We start from the raw sequence: 24,566 nt of genomic DNA, 5'->3' as shown, positions 1-24,566 counted from the left end.
GAACTTAGTCTATTTTTTGCTTGATGTCAAGATTTGGGTTTTGCATGTAGCAATTCTTCATTACGCATTCTCGCGTAGTGGTATATTTTTGGATGTTGAGAATAGGGAAATCATTATGTACTCAACATTTTAGCGATAGTTTAGTTAGCATAGTGTTTTTACTTTCTACTCTAATTGTTAAACTTAATACAGGAGGACTGCGGTAGAATGAATGAACCAACATGTAGTGATTGGAGTTGGTTTATATTACCAGGTGAGTTGATTTGGTGGAGAAGATAGTTGTGGAAAGTAATAAAGTTATACATGATGTCAGGTAATAAGTATGTTTACTTGAAGCTCTAAAATTGGAATTTTCATTTTTAGTCTTGTATGGAGATTGGCTTAGAGTCTATCATAGATTCTATCACTGATTCTACCATCTTTCCACATGCCCCACCCCCTTTAAAATAAGGAAACGGGGAATGTGGCTTAGTGATGGAGTGCTTGCCTAGCATACATGAAGCCCTGGGTTCCATTCCTCAGTAGCACATAAACAGAAAAAGCCAGAAGTGGTGCTGTGGCTCAAGTGGTAGAGCATTCACCTTGAGCTGAAGAGCTGAGGGACAGCACCCAGGCACAGAGTTCAAGCCCCATGACTTAGGGACGGTGGTGCCCAGTTCCCTGAGTTCAAGTCCCACAACTGACCAAAAACAAAAACAAAACAAAACAAAATCTAGAACAGAAACAAAAATTTATTAGGAAAGTTACAACCCTAGTAATGTGTAAGAATGTTTCCTTTTTTTTTTTTTTGCCAGTCCTGGGGCTTGAACCCAGGGCCTGGGCACTGTCCCTAAGCATCTTTTTGCTCCAGGTTTTCTGGTGGTTCATCACTGGAACTGGGCTGGCTTCCAACAGCGTTCCTCAGATGCCAGCCTCCTGAGTAGCTAGGAGCCAGCTTTTTTTTTTTTTTTTTAAACAAAACAAAAGAAAACATTAACACCCACTCCAGGGTGTTAACATTACCCAGGCTACTGAGTGCTGGTATTACAGGAGTGTGTGAACAAACTCAGTAACTTTTTTTTTTTCTGTCGGTTGTGGGGCTTGAACTCTGGGCCTGGGCGCTGTCCCTCAGCTCTTCAGCTCAAGGTGAGCACTCTATCATTTGACCCACAGCGCCACTTCTGGTTTTCTGGTGGTTTATTGGAGATAGAATCTCATGGACTTTCTTGCTGGGGCTGCCTTTGAACTGTGATCCTCAGAACTCAGCCTCCTGAGTAACTCAGCTAGGATTATAGGCGTGAGCCATCAGTGCTCAGCTCTGCTCCTTTCCTTTCCTTTCCTTTTCCTTTTCCTTTTCCTTTTCCTTTTCTTTTCCTTCCCTCCCTCCCTCCTTCCCTCCCTCCCTCCCTCCCTCCCTCCCTCCCTCCCTCCCTCCCCCTCTTTCTTTCTTTCTTTCTTTCTTTCTTTCTTTCTTTCTTTCTTTCTTTCTTTCTTTCTTTCTTTCTTTCTTTCTTTCTTTCTTTCTTTCTTTCTTTCTGCAATCATTATGTACTAACCTTACCACTTGAGCTACAGTGTCACTTCTGTCCTCATCTGTGTATGTGGTACTGAGGAACCAAACCCAGGGCTTCATTCATGCTAGGCAAGCAATCTACCACTAAGCCACATTCCCAGCCCCTGTATCAGCAACTTTTAAAATTCACAATAGGTAGCATGTTATGCACAAAGTTTTGCACTTTGTTTTTCTTACTGGATAATATATTTTTGAGAGTTGTGCAATTAAAAAAAAAAACCTCAACTTTTTCCAGTTTTGTTTTTTGGTGTTGGTAGAACCTGGACCTCTGCTATATCTCCAGTTCATTGCTCCATGATAAGAAGGCTGAGGGGCTGGGAAGGTGACTCAGTGGTGACTCAGGAAAAGCCCAAAGTGGCGCTGTGGCTTAAGTAGTAGAGTGCTAGCCTTGAGCTGAAGAGCTGAGGGACAGCGCCCAGGCCTAGAGTTCAGGCCCCACACCGACCAAAAAAAAAAAAAAAAAAAGGCTGAAAGTTTTCCCCCTAAAATCAGAATCGCCTTCCCTCTTTCCCTCTTTCTCCCTTCCCTCCTTCCTTCCCTCCTTCCTTCCTTCCTTCCTTCCTTCCTTCCTTCTCTGTGTCTGTCTGTCTCTCTCTCTCCTTGTGCTGGGGCTTGTACTCCAGGACTCACGCTCTTGGCTTAGTTTTTTTGCTTATAGCTAGTGCTATCTATGGATCTTCCAACGATCTTTTCCCCAGAAATGGAAACTAGGGCTGGGTATGTACCTCAGTGGTAGAGCACTTGCCTAATATAGTCAAGGTCTTGGGTTCAGTCCTTAGCACTGAGAAAGATAAAATTAGTATATAATTACAAGGAGCTGTAAATAGCTACACTAGTCTTGAGAAAATAGGCACAGTTGGATAAAGCACAGTTCTGATTTCAAAACCTACCACAAAACTAATCAAAACAATGTGTTACTGGTATAAGGATCAATATATACAGAAAAATACAGTAAAACTGAAAGTCCAGGAATAAGCTCTCACACTTACGGCTAATCAGTATACACTGTTGGTGGTAGGACCCAATAGTGAAAATAAAGGTTTTCTAACAAGTGCTGCTGAAATATTTGGATAACCTCAATCAAAAGAATGAAGTAGATCAGTATCACATACTATATGTAAAGATAAACTCAGAATGGATTAAAGATCTAAGTATAAGAGCTTAAACTATAAAACTTTTACACATTCTTAGACATCAAAACCCAAAAGTTATTTTCTTAATACTAAATCTTCTACTTTGTGAACACAAATTGTCTTTTCATTTATTTAGGTTTTTTTTTTTTTTTTTGGTCGGTCGTGGGGCTTGAACTCTGGGCCTGGGTGCTGTCCCTCAGCTCTTCAGCTCAAGGCGAGCGCTCTACCACTTGAGCTACAGCGCCACTTCCGGTTTTCTGGTGGTTTATTGGAGATAGGAGTCTCACGGTCTCTCCTGCCCGGGCTGGCTTTGAACCGCGATCCTCAGATCTCAGCCTCCTGAGTAGCTAGGATTACAGGCGTGAGCCACCAGCGCCCGGCTAGGTTTTTTAAATTTAGGTTTCAGAAATGTTTTATAGTTGTCAGTGGGTAAGTCTTGTACCTTTTTGGTTCATTTATTTCTAAGTATTCTTTTTGGTGCGCTGGTGAATGAAATTGAAGCTTGGTTTATGGTAAATGCCGGTGACTCCAGCTTTTGGGAGGCTCAGAAGGATCATGAGTTCAAATTCAGTTTGGACTATATAACCAGATCTTGTCACAAAAATACAATTATGATTGTTGATTGATAGCATTAAACAAGTAATTACCCTGTAACTTTGTTGAATTTGCTTATTAGCTTTAAAAATGTGTGTGCTGGTACTGAGACTTGATATCAGAGCCTTAGCGTTTTCTACTCAAGGCTGGTGTTCTAATACTTTAGCCACACCTCCACTTTCTTGTTGGGTGTTTCTTTTTTTTCCTCCTGGTTGGTTGGAGATAAGAGTCCTATGAACTTTCTTTCTCAGGCTGGCTGTGAACTGTTGATTCTCAAATTGCTATCTCCGGATTACAGGATTACAGGCGAGAGCCATTGGTGCCTGGCCAGTTCTAGGTTCTTATCCTTTACCTTTTTGTGGACATTCTCTTCTCATTTTTGTTTATTATTTTTGCCAATCCTGGGGCTTGAACTCAGGGCCTGGGCACTGCCCCTGAGCTTCTTTTGCTCAAGACTAGCACTCTACCATTTGAGCCACTTCCAGCTTTTTCTGTTTCTGTGGTACTGAGGAGTCAAACCCAGTGCTTCATGCATGCTAGGCAAGCACTCTACCACTAAGCCACATTTCCAGCCCTGAGCTTAGTTTATTGAGTATTAAATTTGTGTTGTTGTTGCTGGTTATGGGGCTTGAACTCAGGGCCTGGGCGCTGTCTGAGAGCTTCTTTGTGCTCAAGGTTAACACTCTACCACTTGAGCCACAGCACCACTCCTGACTTTTGAGTGGTTAATTGGAAATAAGAATCTCAGGGAATTTTCTTCCCATTCTGGCTTCAAACCACAATCCTTAGATCTCAGCCTCCTAAGTAGCTAGGATTACAGGTGTGAGTCACTGATGCCCAGATAAAAATTAATGTTTACATATTTGTTACTATAGATATGTTATTTTAAGTTTTCAGAAGACTATGCAGTCTTTCTTTTTTGTGCCAGTCCTGAGACTTGAACTCAGCACCTATCCTTGACCTTCTTTTTGCACAAGGTTAGCTAGCACTCTTCCACTTGAGCCACAGTGCAACTTGTGGCTTTTTCTGTATAATTTATTGGAGAGAGTCTCATGGACTTTCCTGCCTGGGCTGGCTTTGAACCACGGTTCTCAGATGTCAGCATCCTGAGTAGCCAGGATTACAGGACTGAGCCACTGGCACCCGGCTGATTGTTTTCTTATAGTGAACTCTTGCAATCCTGTGTGTGTGTGTGTGTGTGTGTGTGTGTGTGTGTGTGTGTGTGTGTGTGTGTGTGTGTGTGTGTGTGTGTGTGTGTGTGTGTGTGTGTGTGTGTGCAAGAGAGAGAGTGTGTGTGTGTGTGTGTGCGCGCGTGTGTGTGTGCGTGCTAGGACTGAGGTTTGAATTTAGGGCTACATTTTCAGACCAATCTGCTTTTTCCATTCCCCTCCCCTCCCACCAAAATCTATTTTACATCAGCTAGTAATCCCTTCTGATATGGAAGTTTTTATAGAATGGTTGCTATTTCTATGAAAATACACACTTTGAATGACAGGGTCTGACTTTTGATCCTAATGACTACCTGGCAGAAAAGACTATGCTAAATATTTGTGTCTCATTTACAGCACTCCTCTTGGGATGCCTCATAAAATTCTCCCATGTGGTCATTCTATTTGGTTTCTCCAAAGGCCATCGCAGCTTCTGTATTTCTGGGTTTCCTAGTTAACCCAGCAACCTTTATACCTGTTTTCCAACCTTAATCCTTTTAAGAAATCCAGCTGTGTTTGAGGTTGGCAGCCCTGAAGGACTGTTGTTTGCATCTTTCCTGCTGGAAACAACATCCACTTTACTCCTTGAACAGGAATGTATCTATCTTTTGTAGAGTAGTGCCTGTTTACATGTAGTATTAAAAGAAAATAACTTCAATTTTGGACTTCAGAGGTCTAGACTTGAGAAGTTTTTGTGGGTGTTATATGACTGGATATAAGAAAGGGACCATGGGTCTTGTCTGATTTTCAGTGGGGTTCTTAGAAAGGCCTAAAGGGGGAAAAAAGGGTTAAGAAACATTTGATGGATAGCATCATACATATCTGTAATCCCAGTACTTGGAAGGCTGAGGTAGGATTGTGAGTTTGAGGCCAGCCTGGACTACATGTGGAGAGTTTGAGGCTATCTTAGGTTACATAGAACAGACACACCTCACACTCACACACTTTGTTGGATCCAGTCTCCTGTCTCATTTGCCAAAAATTGAGGAAACTGGCTGAGAAAAGTCAGAAGACTTAAACATGATAGTTAACACAGAGTTTCCCCTACTGTACCACAAATACAACTATCTGAAGGGCTGAAGGATTAAATTTCCCTTGGTTTTAAAATTATTTCTCTTGGTTGCCCATTCTATAACTCCTTCTCACTTTTCCTTTTGTTGGAAGTATACCAGGTTTATTTGTCTGTGTTATTTATTGTTGTTTTGGCTTCCTTAGGCCAAGCCATGACTACAGTAGCAGTACATGTGGACTCCAAAGCTGAGCTCACTACCTTGTTGGAACAATGGGAAAAAGAACATGGCAGTGGGCAAGACATGGTACCTATCCTTACCAGGTATGAATAATTAAGGTAGCTTTTCATATACAATTTAATATACTAGTCTTTTTCTAGATGCATTAAAAAAAAAAGCTTTTTTTTTTTTTTTAATGGGCATGGGGGCTGAACTCTGGGCCTGGGTGCTGTCCCTCAGCTCTTCAGCTGAAGACTAGTACCCTACCACTTGAGCCACAGTGCCACTTCCAGCTTTTTTCTGCGTATGTGGCACTGAGGAATTGAACCCTCAAGCATGCAAGGCAAGCACTCTACCACTGAGCCAACTTCCCAGCCCTACATTTTTAATGTATTGAAGAGGAAGCCCCAAATCCCCTTTCTTTAATCAAATTATTTATTTATTTATTTATTTACTTTTTTGGTCAGTCGTGGGGCTTGAACTCTGGGCCTGGCACAGTCCCTGAGCTCTACCACTTGGGCCACAGTACCACTTCCAGTTTTCTGGTGGTTAATTGGAGATAAAAGTCTCACGGGCTTTCTTGCCCTGGTTGGCTTTGAACTGTGATCCTTAGGTCTCAGCCTCCTGATTAGCTAGAATTACAAGTGTGAGCTACTGGTGCCCGACTAATTTATTTATTTTATTTATTTGTTTGTTTATTTTATTTGTCCTGGGGCCTGGACTCTGGGACTGGGCTCTGTCCCTGAGCTCCTCAGCTCAAGGCTAGCACTCTACCACTTGAACCACAATACCACTTCTGGCTTTTTCTACTTAGTGGTGCTGAGGAATCGAACCCAGGGCCTCTGCATGCAAGGCAAGCACTCTACCACTGAGCCACCTTCCCAGCCCAACATTATTTATTTTTAGAAATGGTTTATTGTTATTAAGGTGTTGAACAGAGGTGCTGCCATTTCATAAGTCAGCTAATGAGAATATGTCATTCCTTCCTTTACTTCTCCCTCTGATTTTTTTAGGGTAGAGATCTCATGGCATAATCACTTTTTTTTTTTTTTTTGTTGGTTGTGGGGCTTGAACTCTGGGCCTGGGCACTCAGCTCTTCAGCTCAAGGCGAGTGCTCTACCACTTGAGCTACAATGCCACTTCCCATTTTCTAGTGGTTTATAGGAGATAAGAGTCTCTCAGGGACATTTTTGCCCAGGCTGGCTTTGAACCGTGATCCTTGGGTCTCAGCCTCCTGAGTAGCTAGGATGACAGGCATGAGCCACTGGTGCCCGGCCATAATCACTTCTTAAAGGTTGCAGTAGGGATTGGGAAGGTGGCTCAGTGGTAGAGTGCTTGCCTTGCATGCATGAGGCCCTGGGTTCCATTCCTCAGCACCACATTGCAGGAAAAGCTGGAAATGGCACTGTGGCTCAAGTGGTAGAGCACTAGCCTTGAGCTGAAGAGCTGAGGGACAGTGCCTAGGCCCAGAGAGTTCAGGCTCTCCCCCCCCCAAAAAAAAAAGGTGAACTCAAGCACAATTAGATAGGTGGTCTACTGTTGAGACATGCCTTCAGCCCCCAATTATATTTAAATAGCAAAAATGGATATGGAGAAATTATAGGAACTTTTTTTTTTAACCTTTACTGAATTCTGAATCAAAGTTTTTCTTTTGCTTTTTTCTTCTAATTTCCAGCCCTGTGTTCTCAGTTTTTGTAGGTTAGTCTCTGTTTTATTTTTCTTCCTTTTTTTTTTTTTTTTAACTTTGGAAATCTTGCTGTTTCAGCCTTCCTAGTCTAGGATTATATCACCATGCTGGTCTGAAGAATATAGTCTTCTGAAAGTTTAACCAGGATTAAATGCTTTGTTCCCATTTCTCTTGATAAATGGGGAACTTGTGACAGAACCGGCTTTTTTCTTTTTTTCTTTTTCTTTTTGGTTTATGTGTGTGAGAGAGCAAGAGAGAGCAAGAGAAAGAGAGAGTGTGTGAGTCCTGGATTTGAACTCAGGGCATGGGTCTTTCCTTTAGCTTTTTTCCTTTATGGCTAACACTTTATCACTTAAGGCACAGTTCCACTTCTTGCTCTTTTTTTTGGCAGGGGGGGGAGGAGGTGGTTAACTGGAGTTAAATGTCTCACGGACTTTCCTGCCTGGGCTGGGCTTTGAACTGTGATCCTCAGTTCTCTGCCTCCTGAGTAGGAATTCAGGTATGAATCCTGAAGTCTTAACAGGCTTTTGGTTTTTTGATTTTAGGAATAGGATTATTGCTGGCTGATGAAAACTGGATTTTAATTTGTTGAAATATTAAATATTAAATTTAAAACTCACTAAAAAGCCTATTGAATAAGATATTGATGCTGAGAAAAGTCAGAAGACTTAAAAATTCTAAATATTGTGAAGTTCACATATGTTGGTTGCATATGAAGGGAGGAGAGTAATTAATGGGAAATACTGTTAGCTGTGAATTCTACTTTTTGCTAAAAGTTCTGACTTTCGTTTTCAAGGGTATTTTGCTTTCTTTTTTTTTCTTTTTGTTGGTTGTGGAGGGTGAACTCTGGGCCTGGGCGCTGTCCCTTAGCTCTTCAGCTCAAGGCTAGTCTACCACTCCAGCCACAGCACCACTTCCTGCTTTTTCTGCTTATGTGGTGCTGAGGAATTGAACCCAGGGCCTCATGCATGCAAGGCAAGCTCTCTACCACTGAGCCACCTTCCCAGCCCCTCAAGGGTATTTTGCTTTCATTATCATATTTGATCTTCAACTTTTTCACTTTGCTACAGTGTTCAGTGACACAAAGTAAAGGGCTATTATTCTTAAGGAGATAACCACTGAGCCTAAGAGATAAGAAACAATGCAAAGTATTACAAAGTAGTATGTGTAGAAGTGCTTAATCAGGCAGTATGGTTAAATATGATAGATGTAATGAAAACAAGTTAAATAAGCATCAAGTATTTGTTTTCTATGAATCCATTTTCCTTACTTGCATTACAAGCATTACTGAGAGCTTCATTGTTAGTCATCTGCAGAGCTACTTGAAAAGTTTTCATAGAAATGCATAAAGGGATAAGGTTTTTGTGACATGGGTCAAACTAAAGTAGAGGATCTTGGGGCTGGGAAGGTGACTCAGTGGTAGAGCGCTTGCCTTGCATGCATGAGACCCTGAGTTCGATTCCTCAGCACCACATAAGCAAAAAGAAAAAAGGCCGGAAGTGGTGCTATGGCTCAAGTGGTAGAGCGCTCGCCTTGAGCTGAAGAGCTGAGGGACAGCGCCCAGGCCCAGAGTTCAGGCCCCACGACCGGACCCCAAAAAAAGAAAAAAGAAAGTAGAGGATCTTTTTTTTTTTTTTTCTTTAATAAAGATAGCTTTACTGTGTAGCCTAGGCTAGCCCTGAACTCAAAATCCTACTGCCTGAGCTGCTAGAGTGTAGGAATTATAGGCCTATGTCACTAGGGCTCAGCTTTTTTCTGTTTTTGTTTTGTTTTGTGTTTTAGGTGGCTCAAGTGGTAGAGCGCTAGCCTTGAGCTGAAAAGCTGAGGGACAGTGCCCAGGCCCAGAGTTCAGGCCCCACAACCGGACCCCTCCTCCCCCCCCAAAACAAAACAAAACAAAAAACACTCAAAAGCAACCCTCTCACCTCAAACCCATTGTTGAAGTTAGAGAACTTGGGTACCATCTCCAGATGACTTACTCTTGCCCTATCCCACTTAGTATACATCCTAAATATTGTTCTCCCCCACCTTTTTTTGCTCACAGACCTAGGGCTTGAACTCGGGGCCTGGATGCTGTCCCTGAGCTCTTTTTGTTCAAGGCTAGAGCTGTACTACTTTGAGCTACAGCATTACTTCGTTTTCTGGTGCTTAATTAAGAGATGAGAGACTCAGAGACTTTTCCTTCTGGGGCTGGATTTGATCCACGATCCTCAGATCTCAGCCTCCTGAGTAGCTAGGATTACAAGTGTGAGTCACCAGTGCCTGGCTCTTTCTCTCTTTCTCCCTCTCCTTCTCCCTACCCCCCTCTCCCTCTCCCTTGCCCTCTCCCCTCTCCCTCTCTCCCCACCCCCTCTTAAGTTTGTTCTGGTACTATGGCTTAAACTCTTTGCTTTTATTTTAAACACTTACTGTTTAACTGACCAATGGTGTTGGTGTATTTTTTGGTACTCTTGTTCAGACATGATTCCTTTCTTATTTTTGTGTAGGATGTCTGAATTAATTGAAAAAGAAACTGAAGAATATCGTAAAGGAGATCCAGACCCATTTGATGATCGACATCCTGGTATGATATATTCTCTTTAAGTTTAGGTTTTGTTTTGTTTTGTTTTGTTTCCCCTTACAGTATAGTACTGGAGATTGAACTCATGGCTGCATGCTTGCTTAGTCAGGTACTCTATCACTTGAGCCATATTTCTTGCTCTTTCTTTTTGTTTTGAGAGAGAGGGCCTTATATTGCATAGGCAGGCCTCATTTTTTTTTTTTTTTTTTTGATCAGTCATGGGGCTTGAACTCTGGGCCTGGGTACTTTCCCTAAGCTCTTCAGCTCAAGAAAAGCACTCTACCATTTGAACCACAACACCCCTTCCAGTTTTCTGGTGGTTAATTGGAGATCAGAGTTTCTTGGACTTTCCTGCCCTGGCTGGCTTTGAACCACGATCCTCAGATCTCACCTTCCTAAGTAGCTAGGATTACAGGTGTGAGCCAACAATGCCCTGCTAGGCCTCAGTTTTTTTCCCCCTGGTCCTGGGGCTTGAACTCAGAGTGTGGACACTGTCCCTGAGCTTTTTTGCTCAGGGATAGCACTCTACCACTTGAGCCACACCTCTACTTCCAGCTCTTTGATGGTTAATTGGAGATAAGAATCTCATGGGCTTTCCTTCCCTGGCTGGCTTTGAACCTCAGAGTTTTAGCCTCCTAAGTAGCTAGGATTATAGGCTGTTTGTACTTTATGATTCCATTCCATATATTTTCTTTCTGTGAGTTACTTTGAGTTACTACTTACAGTTTGATAAGATCTTTGTATCAGCAGCTCACATCTTGTCTTCATTCTCTATTGTAGCCTTTGACTAAATCTATAATTCTAATGCCCTGAGACAAAATGAAATAAAATAGATGGTTTCAGTTTTAAAGTTCAACCATCCATCCTTCCAGTCCTTAGCTAATTGTTTTGCCTTAGACTGTACACTGCGTGGTACCTAGGTCATTTACCTCTTCTCCCTAGGAGCTAGAAAGTTAAGGTGGTCAAGGTCTTACTTACATCTTTAGGATTGTTGATTGCTTAGTGGGATTTCCTTGCCTCATCCCCACCTAGAGTGTCCTTATGTATTTGAGGCTGCATGCTACTGTTGTCATTGTAGTTGGAGAGATTAACTTAGAGCCCATCTTCTCTGGCCACCTGTTGAAAGAACAATCTTCCTGCTTTTCTGCAGTTGTGAATTTAAGGGTTTTCTTTCTCTTAGGCTCCTTTTTTTTTTTATGCCTGCCCCCCTGGCGCCCTCCCCCCCCCCCCCATTGTGGGGCTTGAACTCTGGGCCTGAACCCTGTCCCTACACTCTTTAGTTCAAGGTGAGCACTCTACCTCTTAAGCCACAGTGCCACTTCCGGTTTTCTAGTGCTTTATTGGAGATAAGAGTTTCATGGTCTTTCCTGCCCTGGGCTGGCTTTGAACTGTGATCCTCTGATCTCAGCCTCCTGAGTAGCTAGGATTGCAGGCGTGAGCCATTGGCGCCCAGCTCTTAGGCTCCTTTTTGATTCCTTTGTAGACATATGCTATAATGTTGGTGATGCTGATTGAGACCATGATTTAATTCAGCATTGCTGTATTGATAGTATCCTGGGAAGTGGAAAGTTTAGAGTGTAGTGTCTCCAGTTCTTATAGGATTGCTTTTAATTTTAAAGAAAAAAAATTTTAAATTACTAACTATAATTCATCACAGGAATCTTGTCTATGCTTCCATTTAGTTCTGCTGACATTTTACTAGTAACAACTCAGATGGCATTCTAGAGGTCTGAGATGCTTGACTGGGATGACTTACTCTTTCTTTTGTTTGTTCCTTCCCCTCTTCTTTTGGTAGGTCGAGCTGATCCAGAGTGTATGCTGGGCCACTTGCTGAGAATACTCTTCAAGAACGATGATTTCATGAATGCAGTAGGTTTGCTTCTTACTTTTCTCCAGTGACTGTCATCAGCAGATGCTGTGTTTTGTGTGTTTGCTTGTATAGTTTGCTTTCACCTAGCAGCTGGGCAAAGTTTGGGAGTAGAGGAGGTGGACTCTACTCACCTTATTTGGTAGTGGTAATAATCATGAGCTAGTTGTGACCAGATTATTTTCTCTTTCATGTATAATTTGTTTAGTCAAGTGTTGGCAGGGTTCCCAAGATACCTGTGCACATTCTTGGGCAAGATGATTTTGAGTTAGGAAATTTAGGAGATCATTGGGGTTCCTGAATGGAAAAATGAGAATGAGTGTGTACATTATCTGATTCTGCACTTAAGCTGTGGTGTGTACCTGGGACATTTGGGTGGATAGGAAGGTCCTTTCTCAAACTCAGGGCTGATACGAAGAGTAAATGAAATAAATAGATACTTTGCTTGTAACTACTGAAGTTAGTGATAGCTAGTAAATTGTGGCTATTAGTAGTTTTGTTTGTAGATCTAGTGGGCTTTAGGGTTTAGGTTATGGGTTCAAATTCAGCTATACTGTTCATGGGCAGTTGGTTCTTTGGACAAGTGGCTTCAGCCTCTTCCTTCATTATTTTCTCCTAAGTCTCATTTTGCTATTTTGTAATGGAAGTGGTATCATAATTCTTTTCTTTTTTTGTCAGTCATGGGGCTTGAATTCTGGGCTTGGGCCCTCAGCTCTTCAGCTCAAGGTGAACGCTCTACTGCTTGAGCCACAGCGTCACTTCTGGTTTTTTAGTGCTTTATTGGAGATAAGAGTCTCACAGACTTTCCTGCTCAGGCTGGCTTTGAACAGTGATCTCAGCCTCCTGAGTAGCTAGGATTATAGGCATGAGCCACCGGCGCCCAGCTCATAATTCTTAAATGAAGTTAACATGTAAAGTCCTTAACGAGAGCCTGATAAATTTTAGGTATTATTTTTAGCAGCTATATTATATTTACACTTAGGCTGTGTGTGTGTGTGTGTGTGTGTGTGTGTGTGTGTGTGCGTGCGTGCGTGCGTGCGTGTGTGCGTGCATGTGCATGCATGCTGTTTCTGGGACTTGAACTCAGGGTCTTGCACTTTCACTATGCTCTTAGGCTTATACTGGTGCTGTACCACTTGAGACACATCCCCCAGTTTGGCTTTTTTTTTGCCAGTTCTTGGGCTTTAACTTGGGCTTTAACTGTCCCTGAGCTTCTTTTGCTCAAGGCTAGCATTCTACCACTTGAACCACAGCACCATTTCCATTTTTTTCTGTTTGTGTGGTACTAAGGAATTGAACCCAGGGCTTCATGCATGCTAGGTAAGCACTCTACTACTGAGCTACATTCCCAACCCTAGTTTGGCTTTTTTTTTTTTTTTTTTTGGCAATCGGAGATAAGATTTTGGCATTTTTAAACCTACAGGAGAAATTATACATACCATTTTTGCTAAGGAAGATCATAATTATAATTAAAGGTTTAATGAACACTTGTCAAGGTCTGTAGCTGACAACTTCTTTCATGTCTTGTAACAAAAGACATTTGTAATCCGAGCATTTGGGAGGCTGCATCTGGAGAATAGAGGGTTCTGGGCCAGGCTATATATTGATACTCTCTCAAAAAACCCACAACGAAACAATCAAAAAGCAAGCCCAAGCCGGGCGCTGGTGGCTCACACCTGTAATCCTAGCTACTCAGGAGGCTGAGATCTGAGGATCGTGGTTCAAAGCCAGCCCCGGCAGGAGAGACCGTGAGACTCCTATCTCCAATAAACCACCAGAAAACCGGAAGTGGCGCTGTTGCTCAGGTGGTAGAGCGCTCGCCTTGAGCTGAAGAGCTGAGGGACAGCGCGCAGGCCCAGAGTTCAAGCCCCACGACCGACCAAAAAAAAAAAAAAAGCAAGCCCACCCATCAAAGCTCAATAAAAACAAAGCCAAAATAACAACCCAACAAATCTGAAAAAGAAAGTAACGAGGCTAGTACTTTATTTATTTAGGATTTTTTTTACATTTCTTTAGTTTGACTAGGTTGAATTTCAGACAATAATAGGGAAAATTCAACACAGACTGCTTATACAAGGTAATAGGGTATGTCCTGCATATGTCATATATTAATCACCTTTCTTCCACACTTTCTTCCTCCTTTCTCCTCCTCCCTTCTGGCCCCCTGTGCTTTCTAGTTGGTGAATGCCTATGTGATGACAAGCCGAGAGCCCCCTTTAAACACTGCAGCTTGCAGGCTGCTGCTGGACATCATGCCAGGCCTGGAAACTGCTGTTGTTTTTCAGGAAAAGGTACTTAGTGAAAACAAAAGTGATAATTGTGTCTCTTAACTGAATGGTAATCTGTTAGATTTGTCTTTGTTGTTAAAGTAATTGTATATATTTTTCTTCTTCAAACATGCAGTAGACAATTTATTTATTTATTTATTTTTTTAATTTAATTTTATTTTATTTGAGAACATACTGTACAGAGGGGCTACAATTACATGGGCAGGATAATGCATACATTTCTTACCAAGCATTGCAGCCTCCTCCTTTGTTTACCCTTCACCTCCCTTTGCAGTAGACAATTTAAAAAGTAGCTGTGGGGATAAATACCTGCTTACATGAGTGCACTGGTATGTTGAAAAATCTTAACATCATGTTTTTATTATTTTTAAATGAATGATTATATATGATTAGATTCTGGGCCTGGGTGCTGTCCCTGAGCTCCTTTTTTGCTCAAGGGTAGTACTCTATCACTTGGGCCACAGGGCCATTCCTGGCGTTTTGAGTGAGTAATTAGAGATTAGGGTCTCATGGAATTTCCTGCCCGTGGCTTCGAACCATAATCATCAGATCTCAGCCTCCCAAGTAACTAGAACTACAGGTCTGAGCCACTAGTGCCTTGCACATTTTTAATTCTTTTGTTGTTGTTGTTTTTGTCCATTGTGGGGCTTGAAATCAGGGCCTAGGTGCTGCCCCTGAGTCTCGGTTTTCAAGGCTAGTGTTCTGCCACTTGAGCCACAGCGCCACTTCCACTTTTTGAGGGGTTAATTGGAGATAAGAGTCTCACGGGCACTTTCCTGCCTTGCCTGGCTTTGAACCACCATAATCCTTAACCTCCTACTACTCAGCCTCCTGAGTAGCTAGGATTACCAGCCAGTGGCTCCTAGCTTACATTTTAAATTCTTATAATAAGCATAAGATACTTACTTTTGTTATGAACAAGGCAGAAATCTTGGCTTACATTTTTAGTCATGAAAGTGGATACTTCTAAATTGTACTGTTTCTTTTACTACAGGAAGGAATTGTTGAGAATCTTTTCAAATGGGCCCGAGAGGCTGATCAACCATTGAGGACATATTCTACTGGGTTGTTAGGAGGTGCTATGGAAAATCAAGACATTGCTGCTAACTACAGGGATGAAAATTCCCAGCTGGTAAGGACCATCTGAGAATGAATTATTACATACAAAGGAATGCACTTATAAGTTGTTAATTACTGTCTGAATGTAGGTAGATAGATTTTATTTATTACCTTGTGCTTGAGTAGAGGTATATTATCAACATTTCAACCTCACTGAGTACGTTAAGAGTTTTGAGTTTTCTTTCTTTCTTTTTTTGTCAGTCCTGGGGCTTGAACTCTAGGCCTAGGCCTGGGCGCTGTTCCTCAGCTCTTCTGCTCAAGGCAAGCATTGGTTTATTGCATGAATATCTAGTTCTTTTAAAGCAGAAATGAGAATTCTTTAATAAGCTAAGCATGGTGACACATAGCTCTAATCCACTTGGCAGGAGGAGACAGGAGGATTAAGAGTTCAAAGCCAATGCTGGATGCCAGTGGCTTCTGCCTGTAATCCTAGCTACTAAGGAGGCTGAGATTCTAGGATCTAGGTTCAAAGCCAGCCAGGGCAGGAAAGTCCGAACCACCAGAAAACTGGAAGTGGCGTTGTGGCTCTAGTGGTAGAGCACTGGTGTTGAGCTGAAGAGCTGAGGGACAGTGCCCAGACCCAGAGTTCAAACCCCACGACTGACCAAAAAAAAAAAAAAAGAGTTCAAAGCTAGTCTGGACTACATGGGGCAACTCTTGTCTCAAAAAACCCAAACCAAGAGCAAAATACATTAATAAGAATCATGTAAGATGCAGAAGAGATCAAGAGATCTATTTCTTTTACTGACCTATTTGTTGATAGGTGGCTATAGTGCTTCGAAGACTGAGGGAGCTCCAGCTCCAAGAAGTGGCTCTGCGGCAGGAAAACAAGCGTCCTAGCCCACGGAAGCTCTTCTCTGAACCCCTTTTTCCTCTGGACGAGGAAGCTGTGGATATGGACTATGGTGATATGGCAGTGGATGTGGTGGATGGAGAGCATGAGGAAGCTTCTGGAGACATGGAGATCTCCTTTCACCTTGACTCAAGCCACAAGACGAGCAGTAGAGTGAACTCAGCAACCAAACCTGAGGAAGGAGCATTGAAGAAAAATAAGTTGGCAAAACAGGGAGACAGAGAGAGCTTTAGGAAAGCCAAACAGAAGTTGGGTTTCTCGTCTTCTGAACCAGACCGTGTGTTTGTTGAGCTGTCTAATAGCAGCTGGTCGGAAATGTCCCCCTGGGTGATTGGCACCAATTATACCCTTTACCCTATGACTCCTGCTATTGAGCAGCGGCTCATCCTCCAATATTTGACCCCTCTAGGAGAGTATCAGGAGGTAAGTTTCCTGGGAAGTGCACTGTTCAGCTTTTGGGAGTGTTTATTTCTGAGGTATTTTATGGTTGCACTCATACACTGATGTGTTCTTTACTCTAGAAAAATCTGCATTCCAAACTGATAAGGACTTACATAGGTCATTTGATAAAGTCTGTTTGAATCAAGTATATTCATATGTTTACAGTTTATGGGGGCAAGGTGCCTAGTTTTGATCTCTTCATGGAATGTAATGGGAAATGTGTGAAAAACAAAATCAAATCTAAGACTTATTTTGGTCTTCATTTCAGCTCCTTCCCATATTTATGCAACTTGGATCACGAGAGTTGATGATGTTTTATATTGATCTGAAACAGACTAATGATGTCCTGCTTACATTTGAAGCACTCAAGGTAATGTTCTTGTAAAATTACAGTATTACAGTATTGAGTATTATATCAATAGGTGTTTTGTATTTGTGAGGTTCAATATGGTGATTACAATGGACCAGCCACACTGGTGTCTGTGCGTGCGCATGTGTGTTTGTGTGTATAAAATGTGAACTAATAGTTATACTTTGAGTAGTGGAGAACAGGATTGCCTATGCAGGTCTGAAGGTTTTGCTTTCAGATATACTATCATTTGGAATAGGATTCAGTGGAAGACAAGAGTTGGGACATTTGCTGTATCTGAAGGTATTTGTGTGGGAAATGATATTGTGTGTCAACATTCACTTGTTTATATGCCAAGTCTTATAGGGATCAAAGAAAACAATATACCAGTTGTGGCAAAGGGATAAATTACCATGATAGATAGGAGTGACATGAGAAAACCACTCCTGTCAGAAGTGTTAGTGTCTTGAGGGCAAAATTGAATGGAAGCATGGAAGAAGCTTTTGTAATGAATAGGATGAAGAGGGGAGGGGTTTAGATGATTAATAAAGATCAGCTAGGTGTTGAGAGGACTACTAGAGAGTATGTGCATGTTGTTTTTGCTATTAACCTTGGCAAGATATAAAATCATGTAATTGCAAATTGGTGTTGGCTAGTCTTATTACTGAAAACAGGAGGGGGAGCTCTAGCTCTTCTGAGGTCCTAACCATGTTGGCCTGGGTTTAGAGTCATAAAGCAGCCCCAGAGAGCAGGGCACCGGTGGCTCCCACCTGTAATCCTAACTACTCAGAAGGTTGAGATCTGAGGATCATGATTCGAAGCTAGTCTGGGCAGGAAAGTCCAAGAGACTCCCATCTCCAGTTGACTACCAGAAAGCCAGAAAAGGTACTGTGGCTCAAAAGTGGTAGAGCACTAACCTTGAGTGAAAGAGCTCAGGGGACAGCACTCAGGCCCTGAGTTCAAGTCCCATGATGTAAATAGATAGATAGATAGATAGATAGATAGATAGATAGATAGATAGATAGATAGATAGATGCAGGTGGTCAAGTCCACCCAGAGAGACTAGTGGCAGTTGAATAGGAAATGAACAAAACTTTTTTTTTTTGGGGGGGGAGGGGGTCCGGTCGTGGGGCCTGAACTCTGGACCTGGGCAATGTCCTCAGCTCTTCAGCTCAAGGCTAGCGCTCTACCACTTGAGCCATAGCACCACTTCCGGCTTTTTTCTTTTTGCTTATGTGGTGCTGAGGAATCGAACCCAGGGCCTCATTTGCAAGGCAAGCGCTCTACCACTGAGCCACCTTCCCAGCCCAAATTAACAAAACTTATAAGACAAAATTACCAGTTTTGATGCTTTGTTCAAGATTCTTAGTTGAGGAGATATGAAGGGTCATCTTAAAAGAGGCTGATTTTTAAATTGGGTACTAATATTCATGCCTGTAATCCTAGCTACTCAGCAGCCTGAGACCTTGAGGACAGAGGTCAGAAGCCAAGCAGAAAAAGTTCATGAGACTCCCTCTCCAGTTAATCTGCAAAAATGGCTCAAGAGGTAGAATGTCAGCCATGAGCAAGAGAATAATGTGAGGAAGAGCAGGAGGTCCTGAGTTTAAGCCCCAGGACTATCGAAAAGCAGAATTTCAGATTTAATTAATTGAAGTTGGAATGTAGTTGGAACACGAAAATAAATAAATTGGAAAGTTAAGCAAAAGTCTGTTTCAGAAAGCAATATACTAATAAGGTGATAAGTGTTTATAAGATATTTATATAAGGTTTTGTTGTTGTTTTTTGGTTGTTGGGCTTGAACTCAGGGCCTGGGCGCTGTCCTTGAGCCTCTTTGTGCTCAAGACTAGTGCTTTACCACTTGAGCCATGGCACCATTTCTAGTTTTTGAGTGGTTAATTAGAGATAAGAGTCTCATGGGGACTTTTCTTCCTGGGCTGACTTCAAATTGTAATCCTCAGATCTTAGCATCCTGAGTAGCTAGGATTACAGATGTGAGTCACTGGTACTTGGCTATAGAAGTATTTATTTATTTATTTATTTATTGGGGTCCAGTCGTGGGGCCTGAACTCTGGGCCTGGGCGCTGTCCCTCAGCTCTTCAGCTCAAGGCTAGCGCTCTACCCCTTCCACAGCACCACTTCCGGCTTTTTTCTTTTTGCTTATGTGGTGCTGAGGAATTGAACCCAGGGCCTCATGCGTGCAAGGCAAGTGCTCTACCACTGAGCCACCTTCCCAGCCCAGTATTTATTTTTTTGCCAGTCCTGGGGCTTGAACTCAGGGTCTGGGCATTGTCCCTGGGCTTTTTTGGCTCAAGGCTAGCAACTCTACCACTTGAGCCATGGTGCCACTCTGACTCTTTCTGTTTATGTGGTACTGAGGAATCTAACCCAGGGTTTCATGCATGTTAGGCAAGCACTCTACCACTAAGCCACATTCCCAGCACCTATAAAAGTATTTTTAACTGTGTGTGTGTGTGTCTTGTGTGTGTGTGTTTTTTTTTTAATTTAATTTTATTTTATTTGAGAACATACTGTACAGAGGGGCTACAATTACATGGGCAGGATAATGCATACATTTCTTACCAAGCATTGCAGCCTCCTCCTTTGTTTACCCTTCACCTCCCTTCCCAACCTCCCCCCTCCCCCTTGTGTGTGTTTTGTGAATTGTTACTAGAGATTAAACCTAGGGTCTTGTGCAGGCTAAGCAAGAGCACTGCACCCGCTTTTCTTTCTTTCTTTCTTTTTTGTGGAGCTAGGGGTTGAACCAAAAGTGCCTCCAAACAAAAGCCTTTGATATTAGAAAGATAAGGGGAGGGTGGGGAAGGACTGGGAAGGTGGCTCAGTGGTAGAGTGCTTGCCTTGTATGCATGAGGCCCTGGGTTCAATTCCTCAGCACCACATAAAGTAGAAAAAGCTGGAAGTGGCACTGTGGCTCAAGTGGTAGAGTGCTAGCCTTGAGCTGAAGAGCTGAGGGATAGCGCCCAGGCCCAGAGTTCAGGCCCCATGACCAGCAAAAAAAAAAAAAAAAAAGATAAGGGGGAATGTCATGGAATTTATTGTCTCCCCCCTCCCCCTTCCCTATTCCCTCTGTCCCCATTCCCTGTTAAATGGTATTTTTTCTTTTGTTAAAATGGGGAATCTTCTACTTAGAGGGAGTATTGATCAGTGTCACTTAGTATTATATGAAGAGATTTTGTAGTTTTTCTTTTAGACTGTTCTATGGTAACGTGTGTCCTTGTTTTAGCACCTAGCGTCTCTCCTGCTGCATAACAAATTTGCCACAGAATTTGTTGCGCATGGTGGGGTACAGAAATTACTGGAAATTCCTCGTCCTTCTATGGCGGCAACTGGTGTATCCATGTGTTTGTATTACCTGTCCTACAACCAGGATGCTATGGAAAGAGTAAGTCTTCTTGTCTCCAGTTAACTAGCACAGATTCAGAAGTGGAGGTATGCCTTAAGTGGTAGAATGCCCAGCTATGAGGAAAACAAAAGAAAAAGCAAGTAGGAGCTTAAGTTGTAAGCCCTAGTTCTGTTCACCCTCCAATTTTTTTTTTCTTCTTGAGGTGAGCATCATGCAAAGATTGCTACTCTTTTAATAATAGTAAATTAAGTAGCATTGTAGCTCAATTAGTAGAGCGCTAGCCTTGAACAAAAAGGCTCAGAGACAGTGCCCAGGCCCTCAGTTTAAGCCCAATGACTAAATAAGAGACATATTTGCTGGGCGCTGGTGGCTCATGCCTGTAATCCTAGCTATTCAGGCGGCTGAGATCTGAGGATCACAGTTCAAAGCCAGCCACTACAGGAAAGTCCATGAGACTCTTATCTCCAGTGAACCACCAGAAAACTGAAAGTGCTCTGTGGCTCAAGTGGTTGAGCACTAGCCTTGAGTTGAAGAGTTCAGAGACAGTGTCTAGGCCCCACGACTGACAAAAAAAAAAAAAGAATAGTAAATTAATCTGTGAATTATGGCTCAACTATATATAGGCAAGGCTACAAAGCAAACCCAAGGAAGAGTACAAAGCAACATTGTTGTTGTTGTTGTTGGTTGTAGGGCTTGAACTCTCCTGAGCTTAAGTGGTAGAACACTAGCCTTGAGCCACAGAGCCATTTCCAGCTTTTTCTGAGGAATCAAACCCAGGGCTTCATGCATGCTAGGCAAGCACTCTACCACAGGCCACCTTCCCAGCTCCAAAGCAGTATCTTGAATGAGTCAGTGAGGCAAAAAGTAGTAAGCCTCTGGACTTAGTGACATCTGTGGGAAGGACTTAACTTCTGAGTTAACCTCTTTCTCATCTGTTAGGAGAGAATTTGGCATCAATATTGAAGAACCTTTGGGAGCAATATTTTTTGGAACCCAGTATGGATTGGATTTAAATATTTTCAGCTTTGGAATGGATTCTAGTTCTAAAATTGGAATTGTAACTTTAGCTTAGAATGATCATTGTGTTCTGTAAAGATACTGTCTACATTGGTGAAATTTTCATTGCTTCAGACTCCTTTGCTCTGTTTTTGGTTGTTTTTTGTTTTTTTGTTTTTTTTGTTTTTCAATTAAAAAATTTTTATTTTCGTACAGGTTTGCATGCATCCCCACAATGTTCTCTCTGATGTCGTGAACTATACCCTGTGGTTGATGGAATGTTCTCACGCATCCGGATGCTGCCATGCTACCATGTTCTTCTCAATTTGCTTCTCCTTCCGGGCTGTCTTGGAACTCTTTGACCGGTATGATGGTCTTCGTCGTCTGGTGAACTTGGTGAGCTTTTTTTTTTTTTTTTTTTGGTCCGGTTGTGGGGCCTGAACTCTGGGCCTGGGCGCTGTCCCTCAGCTCTTCAGCTCAAGGCAAGCGCTCTACCACTTGAGCCACAGCGCCACTTCTGGCTTTTTTCTTTTTGCTTATGTGGTGCTGAGGAATCGAACCCAAGGCCTCAGGCATGCAAGGCAAGCGCTCTACCACTGAGCCACCTTCCCAGCCCATTTTCTTTTTCTTTTTTTGTCAGTTGTGGAACTTGAACTCTGGGCCTGGGCACTGTCCCTTAGCTCTTCAGCTCAAGGCGACTGCTCTACCACTTGAGCTACAGTGCCACTTCCGGTTTTCTAGTGGTTTATTGGAGATAGGAGTCTCACGGTCTTTCCTGCCTGGGCTGGCTTTGAACCGTGATCCTCAGATCTCAGCCTCCTGAGTAGCTAGGATTACAGGCGTGAGACACTGGCCCCTGGCTCTTTCTCTCTCTCTCTCTCTCTCTCTCTCTCTCTCTCTCTCTCTCTCTCTCTCTCTCTCTCTCTCTCGTGTGTGTGTGTGTGTGTGTGTGTGTGTGTGTGTGTGTGTGTGTGTGTGTGTGTGTGTGTGTGTGTGTGTGTGTGTGTGTGTGTGTGTGTGTGTGTGTGTGTGTGTGTGTGTGTGTGTGTGTGTGTGTGTGTGTGTGTGTGTGTGTCTGAACTCTGGGCCTGGGCACTGTCCCTCAGCTCTTCAGCTCAAGGCTAGCACCCTACCAGTTGAGCCACAGTGCCACTTCCGGCTTTTTCTGCTTATGTGGTCTTCAGGAATCGAACCCAGGGCCTCATGCATGTGAGGCAAGCCTCTACCACTGTGACAACTTCCCAGCCCCTTGTTTTTGTTTTTAATCGCTGAGCCATAACCCAGTCCCATTCCTTTGCTCTTTATATGGTCTGAGGACTTACTGTGTCCTTAGATACAGAATCATCTTACAGGAGGAATTACTGCTGGTAGTTTTCATCTTCCCAAAAGCAACAGCTTTACAGGTACATGTAGTTTTTAAATTTTTGCGACAGAATCTCGTTAGGTAGCCCCGATTGGTTGGGAGCTTGCTATGTAGGCCAAGTAGGCCTTGAACTAACAGTCCTCCTGCCTCTGCCTTCAAAGTGCCAGGAGTATGGGAAAGTTAAAACACCGCACCTGGCCCCCTACATGTCCTTTAGCCCATTAAAAGCCATGTCATCTTTTTGATAAAGGTTTAACATTTTGCTTTTCTGTGACTACTCAGTATGTTGCATGAATATGGAAACTTTAATATTTGTCAGTCTTTCAAGCATATGAGTGTTTATTCATATCATTTTTCCTTTCCCTTTTTTCTCCTGTCTTATAATTTCTGACTAATAGATCAGTACTTTGGAAATTCTAAATTTGGAAGATCAGGGTGCACTTCTAAGTGATGATGAAATATTCGCTAGCCGCCAAACTGGGAAACATACCTGCATGGCCTTGCGCAAGTATTTTGAGGCTCATCTGGCCATTAAATTGGAACAAGTTAAGCAATCACTTCAGAGGACTGAGGGTGGTATTCTTGTTCACCCTCAACCCCCATACAAGGTAAGCAGATGTAGGTGGTTTGGTTTTCTTTTTTTTTAATTAATGTGTTTAAGTAATATACAAAGGGGTTTCAATTCAACATGTTTATGAGTACAATGCATCTTGATCAGTGTCACCACTTCCATTGTTTTCCTTCATCTCTCCCAACCAAAGAGCCTGAAGCTCAAATTCATATCAGTGGAATCTCAATAGGACTCTGGGTTGAATTTGTTATTTGCCCTAGATGGAAATAGAACAACTGAAAATGGATGCAACAGATGAATTCCAAGGACTGTTTTTGCTCCCACTTGGAAATTACTGTTTTTCTGAGATAATTAGAACTAACCGAATACCTGAACTATTTCTAAAAGAGCTTTCTTTTGCAAAAAGTATTAAATATCCTGAGAATTTCTTTTGGGATAGTATGTATCTATAATCTCTTCTCTTTCATTTTGGAATCTGTTTTATTTTGGGACCACAATCAGTGTCTGTGGTTTTTCTTGTTGTTTTGTTTTGTTTTTCCTTTTTTCTTTTCTTTTTTTTTTTTGCTGGTCCTGGGGCTTGAACTCTGGACTAGGTGCTGTCCCTGAGATTCTTTTTCTCAAGGCTAGCAGTCTACCACTTGAGCATTAGCACCAATTCTGGCTTATTCTGAGTAGTTTATTGGAGATACTCTTGAGGGCTTTCTTGCTTGGGCTAGCTTTGAGCCATAATCCTCAGATCTTAGCCTCCTGAGTAGCTAGGATTACAGGTGTGAGCTACCAGACCTGGCAGTATCTGCATGTTTAAAAAAAAAAAATCACAATTTCTTTGTGCTTTCTCCTCTTAAGCTGTGAAATGTATGCAGAAGATATTTTGTTATTTTGGAGGGAAAAACTTATTGTTTAGTTAGAAGTCACATGGATCATTGAAGAATTACGAAAAGCTATTTTTTTTCAAATTCTTTATTGTGATTAAGTGATTATATAATTTCCCAAATTTCACAGTATTGTGGGATAGTGATGCTTAAAGTCACAAACACATTCTAACTTTCATGGGGCAAATTGTCTATCATGATCTATAACATTTATGAGTTCTATGAGCTTTGCAGTACAGTTATTTCTTCCAGATTGGGTGATATGTACTTTGCTTTTGTTTTGCATAGCATCAGCTGTTCCCTCTTTCCCACTTGTTCCCTCCCTCCCATCGCTGCCATTGAGTTGCTTAGTTCATTTTGATCAATGTCCAGTGCAGCTGATGGGTTCCACTGTTGTATGTTTTTCCCTGATTACCTCTAGTTCTGTGTCATCCTCCTGGTTTCCCTCCGGTGTGCACATATATACCATATATGTGATCAGCAGCATGGGGTTATTTAGTAGTGATTTGATCAGATGAGTGGA

At 42.3% G+C, this 24,566-nt stretch overlaps 1 protein-coding gene across 4 annotated transcripts in view; it reads left to right on the top strand.

Moving 5' to 3' along the window:
* Positions 1–24,566, top strand: part of LOC138815944 (DDB1- and CUL4-associated factor 1-like) — a 58,634-nt gene that overhangs the window by 4,297 nt on the left and 29,771 nt on the right. For 3 of the 4 annotated variants that reach the window (XM_070005349.1, XM_070005348.1, XM_070005347.1), the window contains exons 2-11: positions 5,703–5,820; positions 9,890–9,966; positions 11,759–11,832; positions 14,008–14,121; positions 15,113–15,250; positions 16,001–16,513; positions 16,800–16,901; positions 20,122–20,280; positions 21,454–21,633; positions 22,999–23,208. In XM_070005349.1, coding sequence (XP_069861450.1) covers positions 5,711–5,820; positions 9,890–9,966; positions 11,759–11,832; positions 14,008–14,121; positions 15,113–15,250; positions 16,001–16,513; positions 16,800–16,901; positions 20,122–20,280; positions 21,454–21,633; positions 22,999–23,208 — 1,677 coding nt within the window. In that variant the 5' untranslated portion in view covers positions 5,703–5,710. Of the gene's footprint in view, positions 1–114; positions 254–5,702; positions 5,821–9,889; positions 9,967–11,758; positions 11,833–14,007; positions 14,122–15,112; positions 15,251–16,000; positions 16,514–16,799; positions 16,902–20,121; positions 20,281–21,453; positions 21,634–22,998; positions 23,209–24,566 lie in introns of those variants that run through there. The other variant, XM_070005346.1, reaches the window with a different exon arrangement.

This window comes from Dipodomys merriami, unplaced genomic scaffold (assembly GCF_024711535.1).
Source record: "Dipodomys merriami isolate MVZ:Mamm:240054 unplaced genomic scaffold, mDipMer1.0.p SCAF_68, whole genome shotgun sequence".
Lineage (NCBI taxonomy): Eukaryota > Metazoa > Chordata > Mammalia > Rodentia > Heteromyidae > Dipodomys > Dipodomys merriami.
This window is presented reverse-complemented; position numbering and strand designations above follow the sequence as displayed.